This window comes from Cuculus canorus, chromosome 6 (assembly GCF_017976375.1).
Source record: "Cuculus canorus isolate bCucCan1 chromosome 6, bCucCan1.pri, whole genome shotgun sequence".
Taxonomy (NCBI): domain Eukaryota; kingdom Metazoa; phylum Chordata; class Aves; order Cuculiformes; family Cuculidae; genus Cuculus; species Cuculus canorus.
This window is the reverse complement of record NC_071406.1, coordinates 21,725,361-21,741,922: the sequence shown is the minus strand read 5'-3', so window position 1 is coordinate 21,741,922 and position 16,562 is coordinate 21,725,361. Positions and strand designations below refer to the sequence as shown.

General features: G+C 43.1%; 1 protein-coding gene across 2 annotated transcripts; it reads left to right on the top strand.

Moving 5' to 3' along the window:
• Window positions 1–7: 7 nt before the first annotated feature.
• CFAP210 (cilia and flagella associated protein 210) lies at window positions 8–8,802 on the top strand. Of its 2 annotated transcripts, XM_054069816.1 has the most exons (9): window positions 8–111; window positions 1,242–1,477; window positions 1,731–1,904; window positions 1,999–2,192; window positions 3,130–3,286; window positions 4,841–4,980; window positions 5,604–5,796; window positions 6,116–6,280; window positions 6,750–8,802. In XM_054069816.1, exons 1-9 carry the CDS (start codon window positions 78–80, stop codon window positions 6,960–6,962), a joined length of 1,506 nt encoding a protein of 501 aa, XP_053925791.1. In that variant the 5' UTR covers window positions 8–77; the 3' UTR covers window positions 6,963–8,802. The 2 variants fall into 2 exon arrangements, with proteins under 2 accessions (XP_053925791.1, XP_053925792.1); XM_054069817.1 differs by lacking the exon at window positions 1,731–1,904.
• Window positions 8,803–16,562: the final 7,760 nt, after the last annotated feature.

Genomic DNA, 16,562 nt, shown 5'->3' with positions numbered 1-16,562 from the left:
GGCCCCGCCCGCCGCACCATCATGTGACATAGGGGCGTCACGTGACACGAGGACGAGCCGTCTCGTGCGGCTCAGCTATGGCGGCGGCGCGGCCCAAGTCACCCCGAAGCCGTGAGTGCGGCTCCTCCCGCGGGCCCCGGGGCGAGGGAGGGCGGTACCGAGCTCGCAGCCGCGGAGGCGCTCCTTGTTTCCCCGCCGCGGGCACCGAAAGGGGTCGCCCGAAACCCGAGGGGATCAGCGGCCCCAGCCCCGGCCCGAAGGAGCCGCCGCGCCAGGCACGGTCGCCTCAGGCGAGGCTCCGTTCCCCTGCGAGAGAAGAGGGAGAGCGGGCCTGGCCCTGCCGGGAGGGAGGCGGGACGGCGGCTGCTCCTCCAGCAGGCTGGGGTCGCGGCGGCGAGAGGAGAGAATGGTGTGCGGGTCAGCCGCGAGAGGCTGGAGCCAGGAGGATCCCCGGCGGGTGCTGCTCCGCACAGAGCGTTTCCTCCCGAATTGCTGGTGACAGCTCGAAGGGCGTTTTGCAAAACCCAGTGGTCACCTAGAAAATGGTCACCTAGCAAAGCTATATTCACGCAGACACACGTGTATGCAGGCTTGACACGAGACAGAAAGGCTTGTCTTTCGAACAAAGAAATTCTTCTACAGCTTATCAATACATTTTGGCAAATAGGACGAGCGCACAGGACAAGAGTGGCAAGGCACAGCCTGCACCCAGACTGCTGCTTCGGCCAGCCAGTGGAATGGCTTCACCAATATTTTCCCTTTCGTTTTGAGAGTGCTCCGTGATCCCTGTTGTTCTCAGAAACATGCTGAAGTAAAATTTTTCACTGAAGGGGTGATGGGGCACTGGCAGAAGCTGCCTGGGTAGGGGGTTGAGTCACCATCTGTGGAGGTGTTTAAAAGACAGGTAGACGAGGTGCTCAGGGACATGGTTTAGTGGTAGATAAGAATGGTTAGACTTCATGATCCAAGAGGTCTTTTCCAACCTGGTGGTTCTATCATTCTATAAAAGTGTAAATAGGGAGGGGGACATAAAAACAGCAGAGCCAGTCAGTACCACAGCCCAAGGATAGCCACAGGCACAAATGTCTTGTCCTACATCTGGAGCATGGTGATGGGTAGAGTAACAAACACTGAGGATCCCTTAGTCTTGTTACTCTGCAAGAATTCAAATCCTGATACAGGTTTGAATATAAGATTTCTGATATCAAGTAATCTCAATATTGTTTCTTCTGTCTGCACAGCACCACATACTTTGGAAGAAACTAATGTTTTAAATGGAGATTTTCTTCCAAATGAAGTCGATTTGGAAGACAAGAAGAAGATACTTGTTTTGCCAAAAGCGGAATGGGAAAGGATTCAGGACAGTCTTAGCAGCAGACCTAGAGAAGTGGCACGAATCCTTGCTGAGAAGAAAGAACGAGAAGAAATGTGCTTACGCTCCAAAGCTGCTGTAAAAGACTGGCCCAATACCTTTGCGGTAAGTACGAGGTAGGTTTGTAAACAAGGAGATCCATTTTCATATATGTGAAAACACTCCTGGTAATGTTTCTAGCTGTACTCTCTTTGTTTAACATTTGCTTTTAAATATGTATTTTAGCTAAATACCATTTGAATATTTTTATTAGAGCTCAAATTAAAAAAATATTGAGTACATCACCTTCAGAATGGTTTCTATTAAGTTTTTAAACCATGGGCTTTAAATGTGATTTGTAATTTTATCTGCACTGTAGAGCGTGACACAACAGAGACTGAAAGCCAAAAAATTACGTGATGAAAGGAAAGAGGAGGAAGAGAAGTTACTTGATTTGGAAGAAGCACAGTTCCAGGCAGCAAAAAGGAAGGAGATTATTGATAAAGCAAAAACCTACCTGTTCTACGAGAGCGAAAGAGTGAAAGGATTGCATGTTTGTTGACAACTTATGATTTTTAAATTCAAATTGTACTGAATGTCTTTAAGCACTTCTGAACACACAAATTACTTTAAATGTTCTCTTGCAGAGTGCTCTTCTACTTGCTGAGGTCCTAAAAGAAAGAGATGCTCAAATTGAATTTAAAAAGTTAAAGTCAGACGTTAACAAAAAGGAGGCTGAAGAAAAGGAACGTGACTATAAAGAAGCTGTTCTCAGAGAGCAAGAAAAGGTACATCAACGTTATATGAATGAACAGGCACTACGCAGAGATCAGATGGAACAGTAAGTAGTAATTAATCAAAAGTAACACTACTTGATTATTTACTTGAACTCTCTTCTCACAAATACATTCTACAAGGATTTTACAGAAATTTACTAATAATTTGTTTCAGAAATGTGACACTTAAAAAAAAAATCCAGAGTGCCACAGAAGACCTTTCAGAAAAGGGAAAGGCTGTGATATGCAGTGTCTTTTAGTTGCCAAAAGCCTGCACATAAAATTGCCTCTGAAAGGTGTCAATAGCTTTTAGTCAAATCACTATTCAAAAGTTGTTACTGAAAGCATATTTTAACTCAGTTTTGTTTCCAGAAAAGGAAAAAGTTAAACCAGATTTTCGTTTGCCCATAACTAGACTCCAGAGAATACATCAAGAGAACACATCACTTACCACCTCCTGTTTTTTCTCTCAGGTCTTCCAGAAACCGTATGGAGGGGTACCCAGTGGTGTTTGTAGGACTCGTCCTGGTAGTCCAATAGGAATTAAATTCCCTGAGGCATAGGAAGGGTTCAAAATCTGATCTCACACATTCCAGGTCCAACACATAAGTCCTTGCAGAACTTTTTACAGAAAACTATCAGCTTAAGCTGTTGCCTGCATGCCCAGAAGGGGAAACGTGGAGACTTGCTGGAAAAGTCTTGTTCACTGAGGATGATGCAGAGATAGGCCAGAACAGTGTGAATGCAGTGGTGCTAATGAGTCATTCAGACAAACCTTGTTACCAATAGACTGCAAACTGTGAGCATACCAGGTAACTCATTTCTCCTCAGAGGTTTGAGGGCTACCATTACAAACAACGATGCTGGTTTTCACCTCTGATAGTCTATCCACCTTCAGTTCAAAGTGTCCCATTCCTCAGTGCAAGGTTGTGCAGAATCTGTGTCTGTTTATTACTTCATGCAGTCTGTAGCCCCTTTATTCAACTGCTTTTTCTGGTTAAGAATAAAGGAGCACAAGCGTCAGGCAGATCTGGTCAAGCTAGAAGACAAAAGAGAAGGGGAAGAACTACAGAGATTGAACCAATTGTACCAATTGGAAATTCAGAGAAGAATGGAAAAAGAACAGGAGGAAAAGGTTGAACGCCGGAGGCTCTATCATGTAAGTAACAAAAAAGCCGAGAATTTAAAATGCTTGTTTCACATTGGCTGCCTGGAGTGAAATGATAGCATTTGTGTATCTCAGTGGGCTGACTGGCAATGGGAAGTTTGCTGACAGCTTCAGTAGCACAGAATCATGTGCCCACCCTGCCAGCTGCAGGCTGGGTCTGTCTTCTCTGCTTTTGAGAAAGGCCTCTTGGAGGCAGGTTCCTTCTCTTGTCCGGACATTGGCATCTGATGCTTTGACTGGTCTATGATTAAAATGTCCGCTGTAGACATCAAGGAATATTCTCCTCGAATTAAGAGCTGGATTTAAGTTCCATATACCTGCTGGTTTAAACATTGTTTTCTTTGTCAGGAAGAGGGAAAAGCCCAAGTTTGAAAATAAAAGCATTTTTTTAATTTGAGTTTTCCTTTATGATTGAAGAGTTTTAGAAATTTAGTGAAGACCTGCCTTCTCTCTTTATCTTTGTAGTAGCTTTGATTGGGATAGAGTTAATTTTCTTCAGAGGAGCTAGTGTGGGGCTGTGTTTTGGATTTGTGCTGAAAACAGTGCTGATAATAGGGAAGTTTTCGTTACTGTTGAGCAGTGCTGACACAAAGCCAAGGCCTTTTCTTCTCCTCTCACCACCCCGCCATTGAGCAGACTGGGGGGCACAAGGAGGTGGAGGGGGGCACAGCTGGGACAGCTGACCTGAACTGACCAAAGGGGTATTCCATACCTTATTATGTCATGCTCGGCATACAAAGCTGGGAGGAAGAAGAAGGAAGGAGGGGACGTTTGGAGTGATGGCGTTTGTCTTCCAGTTATGTGTGAAGGACCCCTGCTTTCCTGGAGATGGCTGCTGGTGGGAAGTAGTGAATGAATTCCTTCTTTTGCTTTGCTTGTGCACATGGCTTTTGTTTTGCCTGTTCAACTGTCATTATGTCAACCCACACGTTTTCTCACTTTTACCCTTCCAATTCTCTCCCCCATCCCAACTAGGGTGAATGAGCGAGTGCCTGTGCAGTGCTTAGTCACTGACTGAGGCTAACCACAACAGTCTTTAAAGGCATCTTGCTAAACACAAACTGGAAATGCCTCTGAAAAGTTCGAGCCAGCATGCAGGAGGCGTTTGATTTTTACATAAAATTATAGAAAACTTCTCTTTGGCCATGATTTGCTCTTTAGGATAGTTTTTGGGTGAGGTGGGCTGGGAGTGTCACAGTTTGTTATGTGTTAGTGGGGGTTGCACAGTCCCATTCCACTCATTGCCCTCTCCCATGTGTGAGAATGTGAGCGAGAGAGAATGCTCATTGCAGTGCTAGCAATTTGTTTTTACAATGGCCAGGAGAAGCAGCTGCTTGATGCTCAATTCTCCTTCTTCGTATCTACCATCTCCTCTTCATGCATGTTTGAACAGGGAGATAGAAGTAAGCCAAAGTACTGAGGACACCTTTCCTCTTTGAATGAAACACAATGAGCGAGAATAGGGAGCCATTCTCTTTACCTGCTACTCCAGGCCCAGATTTTCTAAACTTCGTCTGTTATATCAGCACCATTTTGCCCATGCAGGAGCATGTAGCTGACCAGAAAATAATGAAAGCAATAGAGGAACAGAAACAAATGGAAGAAGATGATCGGATTAAAGCTCATTTTAAAGGAAAGGAAGCTATTGCCAAGCTGGTAAAAGAGAAGGAAGCTGAAATGCGTAGGTAGGTACAAAGCCAGAATATAAATTCTAGATAAACTAAAAATTATACTGCAGTCACTTTCAAATCAGTCAGACTGATGATGTAACACAAGCCACAGTTTATACTAAAAATTAAACTCTACTCAGGGGAGAGCAGGGAATTCAGAGGAAAAAGGATTTTTTTTTAAAAAGATTGCTTAGTAATACCTGTGGAGGAGAGTGATTTCTCTGCCCTTCAAAGTACAAAGACTTACAAAAGTGCAAAACTCTACACCAGTGTGTTTAGAACAGTGATTTTCTCTATGGTCTGCCAAGCCTCCACCTCCTCAACTATTAAAGGTAATTAAAATCCTTGACCAAGGGATCTGCTAGGCAGACACCTCATTGAGTGATCCAGCTCATTATTGTGACTGAAAGCTAGTGTTACGATAATACAGGGTACATTTATTTGCTAAATCAGATAATTAAAAAAAATAAAACAGGAGGAACATAAGGGGATCAAGGAGTTGTGTGGGTGGGTGGGCTGGCCTGCATGGCAAGAGGAGAGAAAACCAGAAGCAGGATTGCTGAGTTTGATAGCAGTAATGCATCAGATAGACCCACATATGTACCCTGGACTGTTATGATACTTATGTTCTTCTGCAGACTAACACAGGAATATCAGGACAAAATTGTCAGCCAATTAGCTGCACAAATGAGTGAGGCATTAATGAATGAAGATGATCGTCTTGCTAGAGACATTGCAAAAAAAGAAGCTGAACAAGAAAAAACCCGCAAAGAGAATGAAGCAAAAAGAAAGGCTGCTATTGAATCTGTTACTGAACACAGAGTCATCATGGTGAGAAACCTAGCCTGTTCTTATTCCTGCTTATTCTAACCAAGTAGCCTTGCTTAAGATCACAGCTGATGCCTCTGGTACCATGCATCAGCATGATTCCTTAGGGCTACTGACATCTTTCCTGGGATCTTTTCACTTCTGTGTTGGGTGCACATCTGCCAGGGCTGCTGAAAACCCCGGGCTTGGACACTGGCCTGCCACAATGACCATGTTTATCAGAGAGCTGATACAGGGCCGCTTCTGCCAGAAGATGTGGCTTACAAGCTAATGGGCTAGGTCCTTGGTTAACTTTTTTTTTATTTTATTTTGTAAAATACAGGTGAAAATGAAAGAGGAAAAGGAGAAAGAAAGAAAAGCACAGGCTAAAAAAGAAATCCAAGCGTTAATGGAAGATGACCGCATCTACCTGGAAACGGAAAAAGCCAAGAAACAAAGACAACGTGACGCAAGCATGGAAGTACAAAAAATTCAGATCCAGCAAATGGTAAATAGAAGAGCTATACCCTGTCAGCCCCTTCAGAAGGAAACTCACATCTAAACCACTAGCTCTTGCCTGAGAGGAAGAGAGATTGGAAACTTGCTGTGTTTTGTTTGTTTGGTTGGTTGGTTGGTTTTGTTTTTTGTTTTTTTTTTAAATATCGTATGCTCTGCATATGCTGCTGTTGGTATGCAATGACAGATCCCATCCTGTCCTGTGCCATTATGTACTATTGCTGCCCTCTTGTATCACCTGGGCAGGTCACCAACGGGCAGCTGCTGATGTTCACTCAACTGCTCCATGTAACCTTTTTGGAGGGGGTGGGCAAGGGAGAGAAGTGGGGAGGAATGGTATTTGCCAAGTATCAACTAATATCACCACAGATCTCCTGTAAGCCTTTACCTTCTCTAAACTTTAAGGGATAGTTAAGTTGGGAAAGAAATACTAAGCTCTGTTGTTCCCTTTTCTTTGTCAGGCTGAAAAGCAGGCAAAAAAACAGCGGGAAAAGCAAGCAGACCTGGACTACAATGCTCAGAAAGAGGCTACTGCACTTTGTAATGAGCGTGAATTTCAGAGCTACGCAAAGCAAATAATTGAATCAGAATCCAAGACTACACATCATCTTTATCCTCTTCTTAAAGCATCCAAAGATACTAGTAAAGGACTTGGACACAGGCCGTTTTCCTGAGGAAGAGAAGGAAAAAATGCTAGTCTTCAAGCACAGGATGGTGCTGGGACCCAGTTACCTGGTACCCAGTTACCTGTACTACTGCTCAAGAAGTTTAAAAACATGAAATAAAGTTAAGACTATGCAGCAAGGAAAGGTAGAAACAGTTTTCATGTGGTTAAAAAAATATCTTTTTGAACCTTATGGACAGACTTAAACAGTAAGTGATCTACGTCAAATAGACACTGGATCTGGAAGTCCATTTGGAAAAAAATGATTGCCAGAGAACCAGTTATAGTCTGAAAAAGCCCCAGTGTGTGTTTAATGAAAGTTAGTTTAATGAACTTGAGACAAGAATGCACGATGTATAATTAACCATCAATGTAACCCATTCTGGCCAAAAGTTTTTACTGTTATATTATTTATTGGTCTAAAAATTCACCATCAGGTTTTTCAGGTCTGGGATATGAATTCCCAGGCAAAAGTTAATATTTTTCACTAGCCTGCTTCCAGTTAAGTATTCGCCATAATAGGAAAGAACTGAACTGAAACAAGTCCAAGTGCAAGGTCCCACACCTGAGTCAGAGCAACCCATGGCTTCAAGACAGGCTGGGTAACAACATGATTGAGAGCAGACCTGCGGAGAAGGATGTGGGAGTGCTGGTTGGTGAGAAGCTGGACACCAGCAGCAATGCACGCTTGCAGCCCAGGTGGCCAACCGTATCCTGGGCTGCATCAAAAGAAGTGTGGCCAGCAGGTCAAGGGAGGGGATCCTTCCCCTCTGCACTCTGCTCTCCTGAGACCCCACCTGGAGGACTGTGTTCTGTTCTGGAATCCCCAATGTAAGAAGGATATGGAACTGCTGGAATGGCTTTAGAAGAGGCCACAAAGATGCTCAGAGGGCTGGAGCACCTCTGTTATGACAACAAGCTGAGAGAGTTGGGGTTGTTCAGCCTGGAGAAGAGAAGGCTCCGAGGAGATCTTGGAGCGACCTTCCAGTACCTAAAGGGGCTACAGGAAAGCTGAGGAGGGACATTTTTTTACAAAGGCCTGTAGTGGTGGGACACTAGGGAATGGCTTTAAATCGGAAGGGGGAGCAGATGCAGGGCATGTGGGGGTGAGGCAGCCAAGGGGACCCCCACTCTGCGGCGTGGGCCAGCCAGCCTGTGACTACAGGACTCACTGCTTGTAAACCTTCATTTGGGATCCTCCTAGCATTGTGGTCAGGCAGAAAACCTGCCTCTCCTTACCCTCCCTGTCTTCTGTGGCTCTTTTCTCCAGACTCAAAGTCATCTGTTGCTGCCAACACTGTCCATCCTAACAAACTGAATAAGACAGTTTCTGTTCTAGAACAGAGAGCAAGTGGCTTGTCCCCCTAGGGCAAAACGCTAAGAACCTAAAAGGGGGGGAAAAAAAACAACAGCAAAAGCAAGCAGATTTGGACTATGATGCTCGGAAAGAGGCTGGTTTTCATAACGATCAAGCATTTTAGTAGTAAAGACAGTGAGTGAGGAGAACCATTATACATTCTGAGGGCCTGAAAGGGTCAAAAGCAGAATGATGAAGCCAGAGGCCTTGAGAGCAGTATTCTGTAGGGCCTGAAAGGGTTTATAACAGAACACTGTGCTGAGATCAAAAGCTGCTCCTCCTGGAAGGGAGGATGTGGACACAGAGGTTCTTGGCAATATAATGGGTTTCTCCCCATTCCAGGGCCCAAGTTAAATGTATACACTCCAGGAACACCTGCAGATTTAGTTAAGGATGTTATGTGAACTCTGGCCAGACATGTAGACCCTTGTTTGTAGAACTTATAGAGCCTGCTTTCTCACGACAAGAATAGTAATAAAGTATGTAAATAGTGCATGCAAGTGCGATGTTATCTCAACTAGAAGCATGTAATCATTATTCGAAGAGGAACCAGAAGAGTATAAGAACTCCGTTTGGAGAATAAAATGTTGCTACTCGCCACCAGAGCGGTAGTCCGTCTGTCTCTTTAAGGTGTCCCTGTGAGTTGGTCTCCGTCATTTGGTGCCGAAACCCGGGAATCTCGGCTGCTAAAGGACAGGACGTCGCTTGCCTTCAACAGCCGCGGTTTGTCAGAGTCCGAAGGTAAGGAATAGTGTATTATAGAGCAGACGTGATAAGAGATGGGAATAGCATTAAGTACAGAACGAAAAATAATTGCTAGTATGCTTAAGTCATTGCTGTGTGCTAGAGGAGTAAAGGTAACTAGAAAACAGATTGAAACAATTGATACAAACCTTATTTTGTGATATATGTGCATGTCTTGAGTGTTGTGTGTGTTCGGCGCCATGTGTAGTTTAAATATTCATACCATCATGCTGTTCTTATTGACCGGTCGTAAACAATATTGTATAAGTATATTAGGCTAGCTCTCAAAAGAGTGGTTCTATGTGTGTAGACCCTTGTTTGTAGAACTTATAGAGCCTGCTTTCTCACGACAAGAATAGTAATAAAGTATGTAAATAGTGCATGCAAGTACGATGTTATCTCAACTAGAAGCACGTAATCATTATTCGAAGAGGAACCAGAAGAGTATAAAAACTCCATTTGGACAATAAAATGTTGCTACTCGCCACCAGAGCGGTAGTCCGTCTGTCTCTTTAAGGCATCCCTGTGAGTTGGTCTCCGTCAAGTGAGTAACTGGATTGTGCCATTACTGGATGTAGTTTTTATTATCTCCAAGCATCCAAGGAGGGAACAAGGTGTGGGCTTCCTAACTTGGCCAATTGCAAGAGTGGTGAGGTGGCCACCGTGGTTGATGTAACTCCTGCCCAATGTAAATGAGACCCTGGCTTGCCTAGGGACTGAGCAAACCCTTGGCATTTTGCAGGAAAGTTAGAGCTTGCCTGCTCCTCAAAGCCCTACCTGAGGACAGGGTTGGGATCTCTCCTAAGAGCCAGCACAGAGCTAAGTGTTGTCTTGGTTGGTCAGTCCTGCTGTGGTCTGGACTGCTGCACTGGTTTTGGCAAGCAGGACGTGGCTGGGTGGAGCTGACTCCCTGTATCCATGTCAGTTAGCGTGGCCCATAAGGGGTTCATTCTTGGGGTGAGGAAGTTGCTGCTGAAAACTTCGCACCCATAATGCATGTATTTCAGAAGTTTTGCCCAGAATAGTTCTAGCCTGGTGTCAGGGCTGAAAACCCCTCACTAGGTGGAGTGCATCTTCTCCAAAGGGGTCCGGTTTGCGATTGCTCTGTAGTGTGATCCAAAGCACGGCAAGCAGGAACAATCAAGAAACTCATTTTAAAACCTCATGTCTGACCTAAACTGAAATGCTAACATTGCTGCACTATCAGCCAGAAGTTACACAGAGTTCTCTCCAATTATCTTGAAGTTTTAGAAATTATTTAAAAAAAAAAAATAGAGACATGGCAATTAACTTGTGAAATTCCCTCTAAATACTTTCTTTCTTAGTTCACTAATGAAAAATTTATTTCCCTTCTCTGTCCCAGTGCTCCTTTTACTACAATTTTTTTTTTCATCAAGCAGAAAGAATGGAAACTTCTAATAAAGGCTTTTGATCACAAAAGCTGGAGCCTTGAGAGGCAGCATTGACAACAGCAGGAGTGGTGCCAGCATCTGCAGAGCTTGACAATGTTCCTAATGTATTCCTAAGAGCATATTTGCACACGCTTACCTGCTTCACCAGGAGCAGCGTAATGGTACTGCGTAAGAATGGCCAGGAGAGGTGGCATCATCACAGAAGGCTTTACAGATGTCCCACGTAGGCAGAAGGTTGGTGTAACTGACCAAAGGGCTCTTCAGCTGCCATTTAAGGGTGGCAAAAAAAGCACAGGGATATCAACTGCAGCTGATAAGAAGGGAAATTGCTGACCTGGAAGAATCTGCTGATCGAGAGGTACTTCTAATGCCTAGTGTCACTACTTGTATTAGTTAAGAACTGAAGTTTTGATCAATATCTAGCAACTCAGAATATGCTTTGAGAAATAATTTGATGAGTAAACTTATTTTTCTCAACAAAGTACCCTCTCAGCTGGTACAGTGCTTCAGGAGGCTGTATTGTAACTACTTATAAATAGCTCTCAAAAAACCCCCGAACACCACTAACTCTCCCCCCCGCCACAGTCTCTGAAGGCTAAGACTTTAGAAGGAATTTAAGTGTGTGCCAGAGGTGTGACAAGACCAGATGAGATGTCTTTTTTTGGAATTATCTTTAATTAATTCCTTTCTACTCAACACGTATGAAGTTGTGCTATAAGCTAATATAACGTCTAATGTGCATAGTTATTCCTCTACATTCCTGCACAGCCACCACTACAATCTGAGCTTCTCTTTGTTTTGGTGTACCATGGCCTTTTAAGAACTAGATGCCTAGGTGGATACATAAATGACTCAAGCCTGTTCTCTAATCTGTTAAACCAGTCCCTAGAAAGCAGTTGCTCATAGTTGGTTTTATTATCTTGCATAAACCACCACAGCACTTGCTTTTTCCGTGTGTTTCCTCATCTCCAATCCATTATCCAGAGAAAGATGCAATTCTGTTACCTGCTGAATGGCTTGAACATCAGAACTGTAGGTCCAATAAATTCAACATCACATCTGTGTTAACATAATAGTGATTGCCCCCCCTCAGATGAGTAGCATCTGCTCTGACTCCTTTCCTGAGTAAAGTTTCAACTGGCCAAGCAAACCGGAAAGCACAAACTGGAAGAGACAAGCAATAGCTACTGAGCAGGCTGGAGAGGATCAAAGGTATGAGACTACTAAGATTGGGAAGATACAAATCCAGCAACTGGTACAGTATTGACAGCAGACAAGGGAGAAATTGGACTCTCTTTGGTAAAGCTCAGCATTCTGTCACTGCTACAGGACAAGTGTTTCTGCATTAGTTTCCATTACAACCTATCAGTGCACCTAAAATTAATTGTACAGTCATTACTAGTTATACAGTAGGACTTAAACTCTATTTCTTTCTTCTTCAGCAATACATCTGAACTCCAGAAATACCTGCTGACAAAGAAGCAGTTAGCCACTGTCTCCTTACAAGTTACATGCACCCGACAGCTGAAGCCAATTCTGGAGCAAGTTGCAAGGCACACTATTTTCCAGAACCTGCCTATCCTCAGCCTCAGCTCAAAAACCAAGAACCATAGGTACCATAGCTGGCAACTGTATGTGTAGCTGCTCTAGTTTCTTATGGAACAAAGCAGTGGATTCACTTTCTAGGAAGTCAAGAGGTAACAACCAAAGGTAAACTCTCAGTTCATCTATACTGAACTCCTTCAGCGGTGCTGGGCCTCAAGGCTTAATTCAAACCTTATATTTTGGCTTTAAAAATTCTTACTGAGCAAACAATAAAACTGAGTAAGGTATTTAAAAACATCTACCTCTAACAATAAGATCACTGTTGAGAGCACCTTTTATTTGTCTGCAGCAGGACTGTATCTATCACCCAAGTTTCCAAACTGACTGCAGAGAATGGGGAATGCACTTTCCTGCTTTCTCCTAAACATTCTGCTGCCAGCACAGCCGGGCTGTGATACTGGTGTGGCTGTGCTGACTTTTTGATCAAAACTTACTCTTTCACTCAGCTGTCCTGTCATTGGTCAGTCTGTAGTAAAAACTCTAACTCCATCTGTAATTCAACACAATCATCCAGTTTAGCAACGAATAAAACTGACTATTCCTATCTTCAGTAAGAATGTGCAGGCCATGGTTTAGCTGAAGGGGTGGTGTCCTGACATCAAATCACTATCCCTGTTGGTCTGTACTAACCACTCTACAAGGCTGGGGATTTGATGCTCAAATATTTTTACACACACAGGCTGCACCATATGAGTTAGAAGTAAGTATTATTCTAACTACGGAAGACGCTAAGTAATACTGCAAGAAGCACACATGGCTGATGTATGGAATACACTAATGAATATGCAAAAAAAGTATTTATTTCTGAGAAGTACTTTAATACACGTCATACATTTCCTATCAAGAACTCATTCTGCCAGCTGACAACTGGATCACCAACCCCATTGGGAACTATAAATTACAAAGTGTCTAAAAGACTGAGGTTTCCAAATACTCTGCTAAGTACCAGATGCAAAATACTGCCTGGATAAGTTACCACAATTCTTTTAGGTGGTGAAAGAAACCAGTTATCGCTCCATTCCTCTCACCGCTGATCGTAAATTAATAAGCCCAACAACTTCTTTCCAGTCCTTCAAGCCATTCTTTTTATTAGCAGTTATGGCTAAAGCCACAAACTGCCTACGTTTGTACATGGCCATGAGGGCTGTATGGGATATGTAGGGATGTTTGCCTTCCTGCCCAAACAGCAAGATTCCTCAAAGTGCTTTGCATGTTGCAGAAATTCAGTTCAAAGACAGGGTGCAGCATTAGTTCAGTATTTTAGTCTTTTTCAGGTTAGCATCAGAACTTTTATGAATACAAATTTAAAACCAACCACGTGCATATTTAGCAGCTTAAGATCTGCCCACTGAACTTACCCATGTTAAATGCTGTATTAGTTTCATTCGAACAATGACTTTATGATTAAGGAAGGACACTAATTTAATTATTCAATGTAGCTTTACTACCTAAACTCAACACCACTTTTTATATTTTATTGCTGTTATAGCTTTTGTGAAATTTCATACTTATTTTGGCATGATAGCTTTTTTTAAAAAAATAAAAGCAGTTAAATGTTACTGTTCACTTTTATGCAACACAAGTTTTGTTAGAATGGTGTTCCCAAAGACATGAATTGTTTAAGAATAAGAAGTAAGAATCACACTCGAAGCACACATGCAACAAAATGGCAACTGCAAGGCAACTGCTGAATTTTACTAAATTTGAATTTTGCAGAGTTTACAGACTTTTTGATGTGCATTTTCTTGATTATTTTAGTTAAATAATGATTAGGAAAAATACTGTTTTCAGCAAAAGGAGGACAGTTCAAGTAACAGCTCTTCAAATTTCTATCACATTGACTCTAAAAGCGAGATTAATTCTGCCACCGCCATCCTCCGGGTTGACAAAAGAAACCCAAACAACTTCACTCGCGGCTGCTGCGAGAATACCACTGCCTTTTATCAGCAGTTGCTTAAGTACCAGAGAGCACAAATATATAGATCATTTTAAGAGAGGTCTTTGATAAAGCACAATAGGCCTATCTCTAGGTTTTCTACTGTAAGGGACATCATAAAAGCAGAGGTACACATTTTGGTCCATCAGACAAGCAATGAGTCTACTATGCCCCTAGAAATTGTGACCAAAAATACTTTATTTGTTTCAATAAATCAACAATAAATCAACAGTTCCAGGAAAGACGGCTGAAGGACTGCTTCTTTTATGTTTACATTAATCTAAAATCCACTCACCAGACTGACACTGTTACAAATCAGACATTGTTAGGGGATCACTGCAAATCCTTCAGGGCATCTGAGAAGGACCGCGGCAAGAAAAGCCCATAGTGTGGGATTTCAAGTAGCAAGTGAGAAGTTTCAGGTTAAAATGCTGACAACCAGATAGAACTAAGGGTTAAAAACGTAACCATAGCCTTTTTTCTTTTTCCTTCTTAAAAAAAAAAAGAAACCCAGCAAACCAAATCCAAAACAAAAGCAACTACTGAAACACTATGGCTGCGTCAAAGAAATAGCAGACAGCAACATCTTTTACAGGCAATAGTGTCTACATGACTTTACATTATATCCACCCACCCTCAGTGATTTGTGCTTCTGAGTTGATGGCAGTACCCAGAAAATCCAACATCAAATCACAGTTTCTTTCTGATAAAGCCTGGAAAGCTACTGCCAATACTAAATTTGGACACAGACTGCCATGTTTTGGTAAAATGTGTGTATCTGTTGTCAATCCAAGAGAGAATGCAGGTCTAACCTCTGGAAATCATTTCAAGCCCGTACATACACCTAAGCCCATGCTTACGTTAGTCCAGTAGTCCCTGCCCTCATTTTACCTTGAGTCTTGAGGTTCACACATACTCTGGAATAAGGTCAGTTCTGGGTACTGACAGAAAAGCCTGAACTCTGCACGTGCTACTTTCTTCCCCATTTGCAAGGAAAGACCACGAGCATCATTTTAGTTACCCCCAGTACAGGTAGGCATTGCTTCCAGTTCAGTTCTCTAAGCGCAAAGGCAACGGCTTGTGAGGCAGTTGCCAGAGATGGCACTGAACCACGCTGTGACCACAGCGCAAGGTGGTTACCACGAGGCTGGGAACTGGAAAGCTCTACCGTTGATGGGAGAAGTGGTTTCAGGTCAGCAAGAGCAGCAGCCGGTACCTCACACGGCAGCCAGAGCTCACAGGTGCTTGGGGACATCTTGCTGTCCCTATGCTCCAGCCCCAGCGAATTTCTATCAGCATTCTCAATCTCCAGTTTGATAAAGAAAAGAACAAATCCAGCAAATAGTCCCTCCTAAAAGGCTGCAAATTGCTGTGTTTCAGTTTGAAGAAAGTGATTAGCAGTAAAATAATTTACCATCAAATACAACACAGACAAGGCATGCGCTCATCCAGAGAGCAAGTGTATCCCACCAGGTGTGATTAGACGTAACCAACTTCTTACAAAGTAAGTAGAAACAAGAAAATGAGCTTTGTGCCACCAACTCAGATGGATTTTAACATGCTATGAAAGAATTAGGCTTGTTTAATTGGTACAAACAATTTTCTGAACTGTAACAAAGAAAAAATCCATATGAAAGGGTATACAAGTGCATCTTTTGAAATAACTAGTTACACACGACTGCAAACTACAATTGGATATAATCTCCGTATTGAGATTTTAAATAAATACATCCAAGACTCTGTAACATGTTTTTAACAATTCCTATGGAGTGCCTTATTGCTGACTGCTTGCATTTTCCCCCTCTTCTACAGCAATCAATACAGTTGAACGTTTTGTTTCTTTGCGTGCTGGCATGAGCTTCAGTGATGTTGGCAATATTCTCAGTAGTGCAAATACACTTCCACAGCAATAGTTTGCTTCTGTGTCAGCTCCATAAAATATAGTGAAAGAACATAGCAAACAGACAGCTTTTCTATGATGCTCCGAAGAATTTGGCATGCATAGCACAGTATAAACGCGGTGAGGAAGCCTTTGTCCAGGCTGCCATATGGTTCTCCTAAGCCTAACCTCCTGGCTGGAGGCCAGTTACAAGTGAGATTCCTCAGGACTCAGTACTGGGTCCAGCTCTGTTCAATGTCTTTATCAATAATCTGGATGAAGGCATTGAGTGCACCCTCAGCAAGTTCACAGATTACACTAAGCTGGGTGGAAGTGTGGATCTGATGGAGGGTAGGGAGGCTCTGCAAAGGGGTCTGAACAGGCTGGACTGCTGGGCTGAGGTTTAACAAGGCCAAATGCTGGGTCCTGCACTTGGGGCACAACAACCCTATGCAGCGCTACAGACTGGGAGGTCTGGCTAGAAAGCTGCCTGGAGGAGAAGGACCTGAGGGTGTTGGTTGACAGCCAACTGAACATGAGCCAGCAGTGTGCCCAGGTGGCCAAGAAGGCCAATGGCGTCTTGGCTTGTATCAGAAACAGCGTGACCAGCAGGTCCAGGGAGGTTATTCTCCCTCTGTACTCGGCACTGGTGAGACTGCACCTTGAGTACTGTGTTC

Coding starts and splice junctions, on each gene's coding strand:
- CFAP210 (XM_054069816.1), top strand. CDS start 78: ATGGCGGCGGCGCGGCCCAAGTCACCCCGAAGCC. Junction 112..1,241: donor GCCCAAGTCACCCCGAAGCC/GTGAGTGCGGCT, acceptor CTGTCTGCACAG/CACCACATACTTTGGAAGAA. Junction 1,478..1,730: donor ACTGGCCCAATACCTTTGCG/GTAAGTACGAGG, acceptor TCTGCACTGTAG/AGCGTGACACAACAGAGACT.